This window comes from Oncorhynchus mykiss, chromosome 21 (assembly GCF_013265735.2).
Source record: "Oncorhynchus mykiss isolate Arlee chromosome 21, USDA_OmykA_1.1, whole genome shotgun sequence".
In the NCBI taxonomy this organism is placed as follows: Eukaryota; Metazoa; Chordata; class Actinopteri; order Salmoniformes; family Salmonidae; genus Oncorhynchus; species Oncorhynchus mykiss.
Genome location: NC_048585.1, coordinates 50,095,456 through 50,111,889, shown reverse-complemented (window position 1 = coordinate 50,111,889; position 16,434 = coordinate 50,095,456). Strand labels below are relative to the sequence as shown.

Sequence of the window (16,434 nt, the reverse complement as noted above, 5' to 3'; positions counted from 1 at the left end):
CAAGCCAAACGTGTCCACGGGGTGGTGTTGGTGGGAGATGTAGGAGTTGTGTGTGATGGTGGGGATTTACCCTACAGTACTGGTCTTAAATGGCAAGTTGGGTGGGTGCAGGGTGAGTGGAGACAAATGCCAGGTGCTCAGTCCTCTCCACAGGCTGCCGTGACGACCCTGGTGGCCCAGTCCTGGCTAGCCCTACTCGCGTCCTTTTGATCTGGGCTTCCGCCATGCTGTGTAGGCCTGGGGTAAACAAGGAACCACCAAAGTGGAGGGAGAAAGTAGTAAGGAGAGTGGAAAGCCTCAAGGCCCCACCAGTACACATGGCTAGATCATATGAACGGACTCGTAGGTCAGGCTAACTTCCCTGTCATGTAATTGAGACACAGGCTCTGCATCATGGATGGCGCTGCGCTCGCTTTCTCTCTCTCTCTCTCTGGCGCCGCGCTCGCTTTCTCTCTCTCTCTGGCGCCGCGCTCGCTTTCTCTCTCTCTCTGGCGCCGCGCTCGCTTTCTCTCTCTCGCTGGCGCCGCGCTCGCTCGCTTTCTCTCTCTCGCTGGCGCCGCGCTCGCTCGCTTTCTCTCTCTCGCTGGCGCCGCGCTCGCTTTTTCTCTCTCGCTGGCGCCGCGCTCGCTCGCTTTCTCTCTCTCGCTGGCGCCGCGCTCGCTCGCTTTCTCGCTGGCGCCGCGCTCGCTCGCTTTCTCTCTCTCGCTGGTGCCGCGCGCGCTCGCTTTCTCTCTCTCGCTGGCGCCGCGCGCGCTCGCTTTCTCTCTCTCGCTGGCGCGCGCTCGCTTTCTCTCTCTCGCTGGCGCGCGCTCGCTTTCTCTCGCTGGCGCGCGCTCGCTTTCTCTCTCTCGCTGGCGCGCGCTCGCTTTCTCTCTCTCGCTGGCGCGCGCTCGCTTTCTCTCTCTCGCTGGCGCGCGCTCGCTTTCTCTCTCTCGCTGGCGCGCGCTCGCTTTCTCTCTCTCGCTGGCGCGCGCTCGCTTTCTCTCTCTCGCTGGCGCGCGCTCGCTTTCTCTCTCTCGCTGGCGCGCGCTCGCTTTCTCTCTCTCGCTGGCGCGCGCTCGCTTTCTCTCTCACACCAACCAACAAAAACACCAAGTACAAAAAGACAGACCACACCAACCAACAAAAACACCAAGTACAAAAAGACAGACCACACCAACCAACAAAAACACCAAGTACAAAAAGACAGACCACACCAACCAACAAAAACACCAAGTACAAAAAGACAGACCACACCAACCAACAAAAACACCAAGTACAAAAAGACAGACCACACCAACCAACAAAAACACCAAGTACAAAAAGACAGACCGCTCGCTTTCTCTCTCTCGCTGGCGCGCGCTCGCTTTCTCTCTCTCGCTGGCGCGCGCTCGCTTTCTCTCTCTCGCTGGCGCCGCGCGCGCTCGCTTTCTCTCTCTCGCTGGCGCCGCGCGCGCTCGCTTTCTCTCTCTCGCTGGCGCCGCGCGCGCTCGCTTTCTCTCTCTCGCTGGCGCCGCGCGCGCTCGCTTTCTCTCTCTCGCTGGCGCCGCGCGCGCTCGCTTTCTCTCTCTCGCTGGCGCCGCGCGCGCTCGCTTTCTCTCTCTCGCTGGCGCCGCGCGCGCTCGCTTTCTCTCTCTCGCTGGCGCCGCGCGCGCTCGCTTTCTCTCTCTCTATGGCGCCGCGCTCGCTTTCTCTCTCTCTCTGGCGCCGCGCTAGCTTTCTCTCTCTCTCTGGCGCCGCGCTAGCTTTCTCTCTCTCTCTGGCGCCGCGCTCGCTTTCTCTCTCTCGCTGGCGCCGCGCTCGCTTTCTCTCTCTCGCTGGCGCCGCGCTCGCTTTCTCTCTCTCGCTGGCGCCGCGCTCGCTTTCTCTCTCTCTCTCGCTGGCCATCCATTCTCGCTCTCTCTCTCTGGCGCCGCGCTCGCGTTCTCTCGCTGGCGCCGCGCTCGCTTTCTCTCGCTGGCGCCGCGCTCGCTTTCTCTCTCTCGCTTTCTCTCTCTCGCTGGCCCCGCGCTCGCTTTCTCTCTCTCGCTGGCGCCGCGCTCGCTTTCTTTCTCTCTCTCGCTGGCCCCGCTCTCGCTTTCTCTCTCTCTCTCTCTCTCGCTGGCCCCGCGCTCGCTTTCTTTCTCTCTCTCTCGCTGGCCCCGCGCTCGCTTTCTTTCTCTCTCTCTCGCTGGCGCCGCGCTCGCTTTCTTTCTCTCTCTCTCTCGCTGGCGCCGCGCTCGCTTTCTTTCTCTCTCTCGCTGGCCCCGCGCTCGCTTTCTTTCTCTCTCTCGCTGGCGCCGCGCGCGCTCGCTTTCTCTCTCTCGCTGGCGCCGCGCGCGCTCGCTTTCTCTCTCTCGCTGGCGCCGCGCGCGCTCGCTTTCTCTCTCTCGCTGGCGCCGCGCGCGCTCGCTTTCTCTCTCTCGCTGGCGCCGCGCGCGCTCGCTTTCTCTCTCTCGCTGGCGCCGCGCGCTTTCTCTCTCTCGCTGGCGCCGCGCGCTTTCTCTCTCTCGCTGGCGCCGCGCGCTTTCTCTCTCTCGCTGGCGCCGCGCGCTTTCTCTCTCTCGCTGGCGCCGCGCGCTTTCTCTCTCTCGCTGGCGCCGCGCGCGCTCGCTTTCTCTCTCTCGCTGGCGCCGCGCGCGCTCGCTTTCTCTCTCTCGCTGGCGCCGCGCGCGCTCGCTTTCTCTCTCTCGCTGGCGCCGCGCGCGCTCGCTTTCTCTCTCTCGCTGGCGCCGCGCGCGCTCGCTTTCTCTCTCTCGCTGGCGCCGCGCGCGCTCGCTTTCTCTCTCTCGCTGGCGCCGCGCGCGCTCGCTTTCTCTCTCTCGCTGGCGCCGCGCGCGCTCGCTTTCTCTCTCTCGCTGGCGCCGCGCGCGCTCGCTTTCTCTCTCTCGCTGGCGCCGCGCTCGCTTTCTCTCTCTCGCTGGCGCCGCGCTCGCTTTCTCTCTCTCTCTGGCGCCGCGCTCGCTTTCTCTCTCTCGCTGGCGCCGCGCTCGCTTTCTCTCTCTCGCTGGCGCCGCGCTCGCTTTCTCTCTCTCTCTCGCTGGCCATCCATTCTCGCTCTCTCTCTCTGGCGCCGCGCTCGCGTTCTCTCGCTGGCGCCGCGCTCGCTTTCTCTCGCTGGCGCCGCGCTCGCTTTCTCTCTCTCGCTTTCTCTCTCTCGCTGGCCCCGCGCTCGCTTTCTCTCTCTCGCTGGCGCCGCGCTCGCTTTCTTTCTCTCTCTCGCTGGCCCCGCGCTCGCTTTCTTTCTCTCTCTCTCGCTGGCCCCGCGCTCGCTTTCTTTCTCTCTCTCTCGCTGGCGCCGCGCTCGCTTTCTTTCTCTCTCTCTCTCGCTGGCGCCGCGCTCGCTTTCTTTCTTTCTCTCGCTGGCCCCGCGCTCGCTTTCTTTCTCTCTCTCGCTGGCGCCGCGACGCGCTCGCTTTCTTTCTCCCTCTCTCGCTGGCGCCGCGCTCGCTTTCTTTCTTTCTTTCTCTCTCTCTCTGGCCCCGCGCTCGCGTTCTCTCTCTCGCTGGCGCTGCGCTCGCTTTCTTTCTCCCTCTCTCGCTGGCGCCGCGCTCGCTTTCTTTCTTTCTTTCTTTCTCTCTCTCGCTGGCGCCGCGCTCGCTTTCTTTCTCTCTCTCTTGCGCCGCGCCCGCTTGTTCGCTCGCTCTCTGGCGCCACGCTCGCTTTCTCGCTCACTCTCTCGCTGGCGCCGCGCTCGCTTTCATGCTCGCTCTGGCGCTGCTCTCGCTCGCTTATGACAGCGATGTTATTGGAACACAAAATAAAGCGCACGTTTTGATCACGCAAAGAAAGTGCACGTTTGGAACAGACAGCTGGTGCTGGCTGTACTCTCTCTCGCTGGCGCCGCGCCCTCGCTGGCGCCGCGCCCGCTTTCTCGCTCTCGCTGGCGCCGCGCTCGCTTTCTCTCTCTCGCTGGCGCCGCGCTCGCTCTCTCTCGCTGGCGCCGCGCTCGCTCTCGCTGGCGCCGCGCTCGCTTTCTCGCTCTCTCTCGCTGCTCTCGCTGGCGCCGCGCCCTCCCTCCCTCTCTCTCTCGCTGGCGCCGCGCCCTCTCTCTCTCGCTGGCGCCGCGCCCTCTCTCTCTCGCTGGCGCCGCGCCCTCTCTCTCGCTCTCGCTGGCCCTGCGCTCGCTTTCTCGCTGGCGCCGCGCTCGCTCTCTCTCGCTGGCGCCGCGCTCGCTTTCTCGCTCTCTCTCGCTGCTCTCGCTGGCGCCGCGCCCGCTCTCTCGCTGGCGCGGCGCCCTCCCTCTCTCTCGCTGGCGCCGCGCCCTCGCTCTCGCTGGCCCTGCGCTCGCTTTCTCGCTCTCGCTGGCGCCGCGCTCGCTGGCGCCGCCCTCGCTCGCTCTCGCTGGCGCCGCGCTCGCTCTCTCTCGCTGGCGCCGCGCTCGCTCTCTCTCGCTGGCGCCACACTCACTTACTCGCTGGCGCCTCGCTCGCTTTCTCGCTCTCTCTCTCTGGCGCCGCGCTCGCTCTCTCGCATCATGGATGTGTCTGTTAGCACTGTTTGTTAGCGTTTGCCTAATTTTGCGCAACAGTAAACAAGCTGGTCCCTCATCTATATGAAATGTGTAGGCTGTGTGCATGTCACCTTCCATGCTGTCCTGATCCTTTCTCAGAGAAACAGTAGTAGCTTGTGGCTGGTTTTGTGTTTTTTGGAGTGCCTGAGAGTTAAATGTAGTTTGTGTTAAATTGACCTACTACGCGACCAACTGAGAGCTCACAGAACCTTAATTCACAGCGAAACTAACTTGTTTGCTCAACCTCCTGCTGAATCGAGAGCAAATTAACAGACGTTTTGGCTAAGTCCAGCGACGTTCATCTTGTGCCTGTCTCGCACTTTGGGACCTTCTGAAAGAGAAGCGAGGATAGATTGATTGGAGCAACCTAATACTAAAGTCATGTTTATTGTCCTTTAAGAGGGCTGCTTTGGTGGCTTTGAGCAAGGCAAGACAAAAGCCCCTAAAGCAGAGTGGCGGTGAGACTTACTGAAGAAGCCTGGACCAATAAACCAATTGACCAGCTGCATGTTTGTTGTCTAAGTTGACAGCCATTGAAGTTTCCATGCCTTTTGACCTCGCTCTGTGGCTCTGTACCTAGGAAGGAATTGTGGAAGTTTCTAAGGGGCCAACTGTCTATTGGAAGGCTCGCTCTCTCGAGCTCTCTCCTCTCTCGAGCGCTCTCCCTACTTGAGCGAGCGCTCTCCTCTCTCGAGCGAGCGCTCTCCTCTCTCGCTCCTTGCTCTCCTCTCTCGCTCCTTCTTCTCCTCTCTCGCTCCTCTCGCTCCTCTCTCGCTCCTCTCGCTCCTCTCTCGCTCCTCTCTCGCTCCTTGCTCTCCTCTCTCGCTCCTTGCTCTCCTCTCTCGCTCCTTGCTCTCCTCTCTCGCGCTCTCTCTCGCGCTCTCTCTCTCTCGCTCTCTCTCGCGCTCTCTCTCTCGCGCTCTCTCTCTCGCGCTCTCTCTCTCTCTCGCGCTCTCTCTCTCGCGCTCTCTCTCTCTCTCGCGCTCTCTCTCTCGCGCTCTCTCTCTCTCTCTCGCGCTCTCTCTCTCGCGCTCTCTCTTGCGCTCTCTCTCGCTCTCTCTTGCGCTCTCTCTCGCTCTCTCTTGCGCTCTCTCTCGCTCTCTCTCTCTCTTGCGCTCTCTCTCTCCCTCTCTCTCTCTCTCGCGCTCTCTCTCTCTCGCTTTTTACAAGTGTCTACTTTTTAGCCAGACAACGACAGGCAGAGAGAAAAGCCTCTTGATTTACAACAGAGGCCTCTGACCATGCATTTGATGTCGATGAGACACCCAGACAGACAAACAGGCTGTAAAACGCTCCAGAGGGAGGGAGGGAGAGAATCAAAGATTCTCGCATGACTCCCCAGGACCACACAGGGGGCTCGGTTTTAGTGCACCCCACTTGCCAGCCTGACACTTGGCAAGTTCGGGGGGGGGGGGGGGGGGGGGTGTAGTGTGTGTGTGTGGTAATGGACATTTGTTGATACTTCCACAATTGGAATGGAGATGCCTTGCTGCACACCTCACAAGCCAGACAGGAAACGGAAGCCATGCAGTGATCAACACCTGGAAAATGTCCAATCAAATTAATTACTTCCATTTGTGTCCTCTGGAAAATAGTTTTTCCTCTCCATTCAGGCTCTAAATCCACAATTTCTTTGTTTCAGCTGGTGTGTGTGTCTCTCTGTGTGTGTGTCTCTCTGTGTGTGTGTCTCTCTGTGTGTGTGTCTCTCTGTGTGTGTGTCTCTCTGTGTGTGTGTCTCTCTGTGTGTGTGTCTCTCTGTGTGTGTGTCTCTCTGTGTGTGTGTCTCTCTGTGTGTGTGTCTCTCTTGTGTGTGTGTCTCTCTTGTGTGTGTGTCTCTCTGTGTGTGTGTGTGTCTCTCTGTGTGTGTCTCTCTGTGTGTGTGTGTGTGTGTCTCTCTCTCTCTCTGTGTGTGTGTGTAAGACGGCCCTATCAAGCCCTTATCAGCTGAAAACATTTTGCACTAGCCATGTCCTGGCTGTAAATCACTGCTTTGTGCTGCCTTGGCTTGGTTTTTCCAAGGGGTCATCTGAGTGGAATGTAAACAAATTAATTCAGATTAACTTTAATGGCTCCTTCAAATGTCCTTTTGGGCCACCCTCCAAAGAGGATTAACTTAATGGTTAATTATTTTCTCTTTCTCCTGAAAGGAACCATCAGCTTTAGCCCCTTTTGCGCTGACTTAAAATAGCTGGCGAAATGTACAACTATTTGTTGTAGAGCAACTTGGATATAGAAGTTGGTGTATTCAGTGAACTTCTGGTGACATTTGGAGTGCAGTATTCTATGCACACATCTTCCTCCCTGTACTAAAATGAGTGTCAGTCAGGATATGACAAGGTGTGCTCTCATGATGATCTATATATAGTTGAAGTCGGATGTTTACATACACCTTAGCCAAATACATTTAAACTGATTTTTTTTTCACAATTCCTGACATTTAATCCTAGTAAAAATTCCCTGTCTTAGGTCAGTTAGGATCACCACATTATTTTAAGAATGTGAAATGTCAGAATAATAGTAGAGAATATTTTTTTCAGTGTTTATTTCTTTCATCACATTCCCAGTGGGTCATAAGTTTACATGCACTCAATTGGTATTTGGTAGCATTGCTTTTAAATTGTTTAACTTAGGTCAAACGTTTGGGGTAGCCTTCCACAAGCTTCCCACAATAAGCTGGGTGAATTTTGACCCATTCCTCCTGACAGAGCTGGTGTAACTGAATCCGGTTTGTAGGCCTCCTTGCTCGCACACACTTTTTCAGTTCTGCCAACAAATTTCTATAGGATTGAGGTCAGGGCTTTGTGATGGCCACTCCAATACCTTGACTTTGTTGTCCTTAAGCCATTTTGCCACAACTTTGGAAGTATGCTTGGGGTCATTGTCCATTTGGAAGACTCATTTGCGACCAAGCTTTAACTTCCTGACTGATGTCTTGAGATGTTGCTTCAATATATCCACATAATTTCCCTTCGGGATGGTGTTCTTCGGCTTGCAAGCCTCCCCCCTTTTCCTCCAAACACAACAATGGTCATTATGGCCAAACAGTTCTATTTTTGTTTCATCAGACCAGAGGATATTTTTCCAAAAAGTACGATCTTTGTCCCCATTTGCAGTTGCTAACCGTAGTCTGGCTTTTTTATGGCGGTTTTGGAGCAGTGGCTTCTTCCTTGCTGAGCGGCCTTTCAGGTTATGTCGATATAGGACTTGTTTTACTGTGGATATGGATACTTTTGTACCGGTTTCCTCCAGCATCTTCACAATGTCCTTTGCCGTTGTTCTTCATCTCTAGAAGACAGAACGCGTCTCCTTCTTGAGCGGTATGATGGCTGCGTGGTCCCATGGTGTTTATACTTGCGTACTATTGTTTGTACAGTTGAACGTGGTACCTTCAGGCGTTTGGAAATTTCTCCCAAGGATGAACCAGACTTGAGGTCTACAATTGTTTTTTTGAGGTCTTGGCTGATTTCATTTGATTTCCCCATGATGTCAACTCAAATTGACACACATGATGTCAATTAGCCTATCGGAAGCTTCTAAAGCCATGACATAATTTTCTGGAATTTTCCAAGCTGTTTAAAACTTCTTGCGACTAACAATCCCGTATCCGCGAGCGTAATCATAGCCTCAAGCGCATTACCATAACGCAACTTTTCCTATTCATGAAAATCGCAAATGAAATAAATATATTCAAACACAAGCTTAGCCTTTTGTTAACAACACTGTCATCTCAGATTTTCAAAATATGCGTTACAGCGAACGCTAGACAAGCATTTGTGTAAGTTTATCATGGCATAATGCTATGCTAGGCTCTGCTGGCAGCAGGCAACATTTTCACAAAAATAAGAAAAGCAACCAAATTAAATCATTCACCTTTGAAGAACTTCAGATGCTTTCACTCAGGAGACTCCCAGTTAGATAGCAAATGTTCCTTTTTTCCAAAAATAATATTTTTGTAGGCGAAAAAGCTTGGCTGAGAAATCGACCAAAAAATACTATAACGCCAAACTTTTTTCAAAATTTGCTCCATAATATCGGCAGAAACACGGCAAATGTTGTTTAGGATCCATCCTCAAGGTGTTTTTAACGTATGTATTCGATAATATATCCGTCGAGGCAATTGCTTTCTCATAAGAAGCGATTGGAATAATGGCTACCTCAGTATTTTACGCAAGATTTTCTCCGGGAGACACCATGTGACCACTCGCTATATATGGTCCCTTACAGCCATTCTCCAATAGAAATGCCTAAAAAGACATCACAATGCTGTAGACACCTTGGGGAATGCGTGGAAAACGTAAGCTCATTCGTAGCTCATTCACAGCCATATAAGGAGTCATTGGCATGAGGTGGTTTCAAAAAATGCGGCACTTCCTGATTGGATTTTTATCTGGGTTTCGCCTGTAACATCAGTTCTGTGGCACTCACAGACAATATCTTTGCAGTTTTGGAAACGTCAGTGTTTTCTTTCCAAAGCTGTCAATTATATGCATAGTCAAGCATCTTTTCATGACAAAATATCTTGTTTAAAACGGGAACGTTTTTCATCCAAAAATTAAAATAGCGCCCCCTATATCCAAGAGGCACAGTCAACTTAGTGTATTTAAACTTATGACCCACTGGAATTGTGATACAGTAAATTACATAATCTGTAAATAATTGTTGGAAAAATGACTTGTGTCATGCATAAAGTAGACGTCCTAACCGACTTTCCAAAACTAGTTTGTTAACAAGAAATATGTGGAGTGGTTGAAAAATGAGTTTTAATGATTCCAACCTAAGTGTATGTTAATTTCCGACTTAAACTGTAGCAGAGGTTCTCAAGCTGTGTGTCGTGGGATCAAAAGTCCTCTTTCCCAGTGGAGACCAGTGATCAATATATTTGAATTGGTTTGTATGAAACTCTGGTAGCATGATGACATTTAATCTGATGGACGATGGTCTGACTCCACACAGAGAACTTGAGTTGTTGATTAACGTAATGTGTCTGCGGCATCTCCATTAGGATTTGTTTAGACTGTACTTGTCTGGCCCCAGAAACGTATTGCCTTTGCATGTGGGAATGGAACAGAATCCCCTTTTTATTGTGAGCCTGCTGCACAGTCTACCTGTTGTTGGCTGCCTTCCTGCCCAACTGTGTTTGTGAGGTGTGAATACTGTTCTCAGCCGAAAGCATTGTAAATCTATCGTCATTATGGTTGTGTGTGTGTGTGACAAGCCCAGATTTACGGGGAGGAAAAGACTGTTAAGCCCATCAGGGACTAACTTTATTATCTCAAATCGCCTCACGTTGCAAAGTGGCACTCACTCAGTCAATTTCAATTCAATTTAAAGGGCTTTATTGGCCTGGGAATTTTTTTTACATTGCCAAAGCAAGTGAAATTGGATAATAAACAAAAGTGAAATAAACAAAACATTTACAGTAAACATTACACTTAAAGAATAAAGACATGTCAAATGTCATTGTCTATATACAGTGTTGTAATGATGTACAAATAGTTAAAAGTACGAAAGGGAAAACAATCAACATAAATATGGGTTGTATTTACAATGGTGTTTTGTTCTTTACTGGTTGCCCTTTTCTTGTGACAACAGGTCACAAATCTTGCTGCTGTTATGGCACACTGGTATTTCACCCAGTAGATATGGGAGTTTATCAAAATTGGATTTGTTTTCTAGTTCTTTGTGGATCTGTGTAATCTAAGGGAAATATATATCTCTGTGGTCATACATTTGGCAGGAGGTTAGGAAGTGCAGCTCAGTTTCCACCTCATTTTGTGGGCAGTGTGCGCATAGCCTGTCTTCTCTTCTCTTGAGAGCCAGGTCTGCCTTTGGTGGCCTTTCTCAATAGCAAGGCTATGCTCACTGAGTCTGTACATAGTCAAAGCTTTCCTTAATTTTGGGTCAGTCACAGTGGTCAGGTATTCTGCCACTGTGTACTCTCTGTTTAGGGCCAAATAGCATTCTAGTTTGCTCTGTTTTTTTGTTAATTCTTTACAATGTTTAAGTAATTATTTGAATTTTCTCTTGATTTGGTTGGGTTTAATTGTGTTGCTGTCCTGGGGCTCTGTGGGGTCTGTTTGTGAACAGAGCCCCTGGACCAGCTTGCTTAGGGGGCTCTTCTCCAGGTTCATCTCTCTGTAGGTGATGGCTTTGTTATGGAAGGTTTTCTGGATTTTGATAATTAGCGGGTATCGGCCTAATTCTGCTCTGCATGGATTATTGGATGTTTTACGCTGTACATGGAGGATATTTTTTGCAGAATTCTGCATGCAGAGTCCCATTTTGTGAATTCTTGGTTGGTAAGCGGACCCCAGACCTCACAACCATAAAGGGCAATGGGTTCTATAACTGATTCAAGTATTTTTAGCCAGATCCTAATTGGTATGTTGAATTTTATGTTCCTTTTGATGGCATAGAAGCTATGCCATCAGTAGACAGTAGACATTTGACTTCAGATTCTCTCCCTCTACACCTTTGTGGTAATTGTATGCTCCCCTAACTGGACTCATTGGCTGCTGATGGCATCACTGTCATCTTAGTGTTTTGTGCACACTGTGTTTGCACCCTACACAATGGGGTTTGTTCACTCTGCGATCGCTGGTGTTACCATGTAGTATATCTCTAATAGTTTATGGGTCTCTTATCTCTCTCCTTTTCCCAGTCGGAGCAGCCCAGTCCGGCCAGCTCCAGTTCCAGCTCCAGCTCAGGCTTTGCAGCCAGCCACAAACGGCAAGGTAACACCAGAACCTATGCATACACACTTTTCCCCAGATCACCCAGAAATAACTATACATTTTTGGGGGGATTGGTCACGACAAAAGGGGGTATTACATTTTGAATCACTTCCATGCATGTGTTTTTGTTCCATGGACACAGTGGCCGAGTTCGTCCGCAGGAAGGTAGGGGCCGTCCCTGGCACAGCCCACACAGGTATACTCTCACTTAACTACAGTCCTTGGATGGAATCACAAGACTAAGCATGATGAGTTGACAGTGAAATGTGTATATAAAGTTGTGAGCTCCTCTTCACTGACTCTCTCTCTCACACACACAGTGTTAGGTCCCCTTCGTTCGATAATCCATGACCTGCAGTCGGAAGACAATGAGGATGACTCGGAGGACGACGACGACATGGACTCTGACCTGGAGCGACCGGTGCACACGCACATGACACACCGCCATCGCCGGTAGTTAGCGTCTGGCCATTGTCATGGCCCTTCTGGCCCCTCCCGTTGTCGTGTTCAATAGGGCTGTAATGAACTGGCAACTCGGGTACCACCTGCTATCGTTGTGCCCTTGAGCAAGGCTCTTTATCTAAAAAATAGTTTCAGGGACACTGCTCTGACCTTGTGCTGCTCCTAGGTGTGTGTGGTTGTACGATTGGATGAAAAACAACCTCGGACTAATTTCTATTTTGTATTCTAATTCTTGTCATCCTCTTTGTCTGCAGGGTCAGCTTGAGTGACGGCAGTGAGAGCGAGAACAGCTCAGCCCCCTCTCCCCACTCTCGACACGAGCCCCCGCCTTTACTGAAGACCAGTAATAACCAGGTAAGACCGGGGGAAATGATAAGCAGTTGTCAGAGTATTGTTTCTTACATGTTATCAGTAAAATCAACTGGTATCCCTGATGTTAAATAGTTTCACATCCTAGAGTATCCAAACAATAGTTCCCAACCACAATTAGTCCAACGAAATTGACCGAATACGCCCCCCCCCCTTATGTAAATATGTTTATGTAAATACTGTATTAGCATAAACACTGCTGGGAGGAAACCCTTCTAATGTGTAGTTTGCCATTTTGCTCCTCATTATGGAAGTGAACACGGCTGTTATTGTTATCCAATGCTGCTCGTAGGGAAACATCTGTCGTATTAGCATCCCATAATTCCCACGATTCATTTCCCTCATACGCCAACCACACTGTTATGTAAATAATGACTGTTGTGTGAACAAATCAGCGGTTTTCCAGCGGGCACGTATGGTAATTCCTTATCTGGGTTGTATTCCTTATGAACAAAACGGAAGCAAACCGGTTGAAACTGGAATGGTCCTTCTTGAACTAGTCCAAAAGAAACACTTATTTGCCATTGCGAAATGTTTTGCTACGTTGTGTACTAATGAATACAACCCTGATGTCTCGCAGATACTGGAGGTGAAGCAAACAAAGCAGGATAAGAATAAAAACATTGACTGTGACAAGGTGAGTAGCTTCCTTGCAGGTGGGTCTTACGTAGATTAGGTCATACCAGTGGAGTTACATTGGGTGTAATCTTACACTGAAGAAGTCTTCATGTTCACCAAGGCTCATGTAAATGGACAGGAGAAAGACACTCTTCCTTGGCCATCCAAACTTTACTCTCTTTGTCATAGTCCCAGATGGTGTGACTAGTTAACAGGCCTGGGTCAAATACATACTTGAAGGTTTGCTTGATTTAGCTTGAGTTTGCACTTTTGGACCTATTCAAATGGTATCTCACTCACTCAGGCTTACCTGGATGAGCTGGTGGAGCTACACAGACGACTGATGACACTGAGAGAGAGGCACATACTACAACAGGTGAGGTTTAATACTGTGTGTGTGTGTAGTACATGTGTTTTCAGAAAACAACCTGTTTGCAGTTCATGTTTGCATAGATGTTACTTGCTAGGGTGGTTTTGTTTGGGCTTGTATGTCCAACTTCATACTGTATGTTACTCGCCACATTATAGTCGAGGACTTCATCTATGTGTGTCTGGAAACGATAGATTATTTGGTTAACCTTTTTTCCACTCCGCCTAAGAGCAAACGTCCTCTTGTTTATGTTCACAAGGCCTATCATATGACCGCATTAATGGCGATTCCCAGCCGCAGTTGCCAAGGAGTGGTCTCGCTCTTCCTCGTTCTCCTGAAGAAAAGTTTGGCTCCGAGCATCGGTGGAAAAACTCATCCCCAAACAACATTAGCAAGTGGCGCGCTGACTTGTGGCGTAATCAAGCTAATCCTCTGAGCGTTTAGAGCGTTTGGAGAGTTCGGAGCGGCGTTCCACGTCCTCAGAAAACGAGACATGGGAATGATTAACTTTCCAACCTCCCAACACTATTTTTCCTCCCCAGTCTCTCTGTTTAGGAAAACCACAAATGTAAAAATGGGCTTATGTCATTGTGGAGTCTTTTTAAAGTACATTGTCTGTCTGCCCATGGGAGATTTTAATTTTTTTGTCATTGTGATGAAAACCAAAAATGGGGACTGTGTTTATATCCAATAGAAATGAATCTGTCAAGGCAAATGGAAAATGGAAGTATCAGCCAAAATGCTGTCCTACATGACCAAAACCAGGTCTGAAAATCTTGGTGTGGTTCCATCTCTGCGGATACAAGCGGGGGGAGGGGGTTGTTGCGACTTGACTTGCAAGCATCTATCTGCTGTGTCATAACAATGGGTGGAGTCTCCCTGCACTCCTGAATCCGGCCTGCGCTCCGAGGGAGGAGGAGAAATGTGTTCCGTACTTTGTAGTGTGAAACGGATGAGTTTTGGGTCCCCATTACGTTACAACACTGCTGTTGCTTCATCAACAAATACACACGAGTGCCTGTAATTACCACGAGAAAGATGAATACACACACACACAGACACACACTCCTATCGGAGGAGAACTAGAACCAATAAGACACCAGCCAAGGAAAAAGCATCATTCCCATTTGGGTCTCTCCCTCTCTAATACAGGGTTCTGCATGCGAGGGATGGGATGGAGTGAATTAGGGGGGGTCCCCATTCCAAGTTCAACCGACACTAGCCCACCAACCTCTCAATGACATTTCCCACAAATGTGTTTTTAATAAGTATTGTGTGAGGTCAAACATTTGTCTATGACTAGGCCGCTCTCTAAGACAGTAGTGCACATAGAAACTAACTCAGCTGCTGGTCAATATAGTTTAATATCAGCTGCTTAGACATACTATATTATCCAAGCAACATTCCTCTTGTTTTAGGAAGAGGACGACATGCATGGAATATAATTGGTCTGTTTATGTTGAATGTGGAAGATACAACATAAAGAAATGTGTACACTTTCTCCATTCTTGCTGGGATTTGGGTTTACATACTGTAGTCTGAGTGTTAACTGACAGCTTTTCTTTTTGTGCCTTCTCTTGCCTCCCAGATCGTGAACCTCATCGAGGAGACTGGACACTTCCACATCACAAACACAACTTTTGACTTTGACCTCTGTTCCCTGGACAAAATCACGGTACGGAAGCTCCAGAGTTACCTGGAAACGTCTGGGACGTCATGAGGTCTGGAAGCAGCAAGCTGCCACGAGGAAGAACTTTGGATTCTTCCTCTTATTTGAACTTTCTCTGCGTTGCAAAAAAGACTACCGGCCGGCCCCTGCCCTGGGTCCTTGTGCCTGGCGGTTATGGTCGCGCCGCTCTACTCATTGGAACCTGGCTCTCCACACGACCAGGGTAGCCCGCGAGCAACACAGACCTGAACGGCGTGTCGCATCACCCTTGAGATGAGTCCTGTCGACCAGGAATATCACCCAGAAAGCCTTGAAAGAATTCCACAGTTAACAAAACAAACCGGGGGAAAGAAACGGAGACCTTGCTCTTAAAACGAATGTGCATATTATTATCATGTATGTGTGTAGAATTTTTTGTTCTTTGTGATGAATGATGCATGTTCAACACTGCCTTACCACATGTGTCAGTCTTTATTTATTGAGTTTGAGTTTCAGGTGTGCGTGTTAATAGTAGCAAAACAGAATTAGTCTTGTGCAAGCACTTCACAATATGCATCTCTCTGGCTCTGGAAGGATGGTGGAGCAACGTTGAGATTTCAATTATCTCATGTGACGGATCAGTCAATCGTCCCTCTCTCTCTATGAGGAATTCTGCCTTCTCAAACGATATGTTATCAGTGCCCAATTGTACAAGCTGAGACCAATCATGGACTCACAATTGTATTAATTGCATCAATTTATATTCTATTCTTGGTACCTAAACTTAAATTGATGTATTGGATGATGACTAGGCACATTTCAGAAGTGTGCTGCATGTCGTTTTTACAAGCTCTCGCTTGTATTCCGCAGCTCTTGCTGTCCACAAGTTGAAACCAAGTGTGTGTGTGTGTGTGTGTGTGTGTGTGTTTGACCAATCTATTGTCAGCAGGCCTGTGCTAAAAATGAACCATTTTGAATCCTGGAATTTTGATGGAAGAAATGTACTCAAAGACATTGAATCTTATTTATTTCACGGGGACCTTGGTTGCCAAATCAAAGTTGTGCATTAGAATTGAGAAAAAAATAGAACTGAGAAAACAACATGTTTTTGTTCACGTTGTTCTGGAGGACATTTTCCTTTTTGCTAATCTGAGGAATTAATGTTGATTTGGTTTAGTCTGCTGAGCGACGCCTCAATGGGAATACCAGTGGTCGTAGCTACTCACTGGGCCACACAAAGGCAGTATGTTGTGTTTTGCTTGACCCATGTCTGCCTTAAGTTCTTGTGTATTCTTAGGACATTCAATAAAATGTGTATTTTGTACAGATGAGGACATGTGCAACCTGTGGTGAAAGCAGTTATTGGCACGGTGTGACTTTTAAATGAGTCTTTTTGTATGTTGTTGCAATGTCCTGTTGATTGACTCGCATTTTCTCCCTAATTTCTCCAGTTTAATTTCTAAGCCCAAAGATGTATGTTTTGGTTGGGATGTCATGATGTAGTCTTTATTTGCATATAAACTGTATATGTGATAACAATGTCATCCTTCATTTTTTGGAAGGTTTGAAAGTATACCATTAGTTTTAAAATCCCAACAAATGTGTGCTTTAGTCAAAGTCAAACTGCCTTCTGGTGCATCCACATCATGCAGCGAATTATTTCCTACCAGTTAATTTCATCAAAACACTCAACTTTCTTTCTTAGATAAAGTAATACAGTTGAAATGCAGACCCCACTAACACTTATCCAGTTACATGTGGA

General features: G+C 49.3%; 1 protein-coding gene across 2 annotated transcripts in view; it reads left to right on the top strand.

The window, feature by feature from the left end:
- Nucleotides 1-16,208, top strand: part of LOC110500634 (protein AF-9) — a 73,916-nt gene extending 57,708 nt beyond the window's left edge. For both annotated transcript variants that reach the window (XM_036958097.1, XM_021578115.2), the window contains exons 8-14: nucleotides 11,133-11,205; nucleotides 11,348-11,401; nucleotides 11,526-11,658; nucleotides 11,922-12,021; nucleotides 12,617-12,673; nucleotides 12,959-13,030; nucleotides 14,613-16,208. In XM_036958097.1, coding sequence (XP_036813992.1) covers nucleotides 11,133-11,205; nucleotides 11,348-11,401; nucleotides 11,526-11,658; nucleotides 11,922-12,021; nucleotides 12,617-12,673; nucleotides 12,959-13,030; nucleotides 14,613-14,744 — 621 coding nt within the window. In that variant the 3' untranslated portion in view covers nucleotides 14,745-16,208. The remainder of the gene's footprint in view (nucleotides 1-11,132; nucleotides 11,206-11,347; nucleotides 11,402-11,525; nucleotides 11,659-11,921; nucleotides 12,022-12,616; nucleotides 12,674-12,958; nucleotides 13,031-14,612) is intronic.
- Nucleotides 16,209-16,434: the final 226 nt, after the last annotated feature.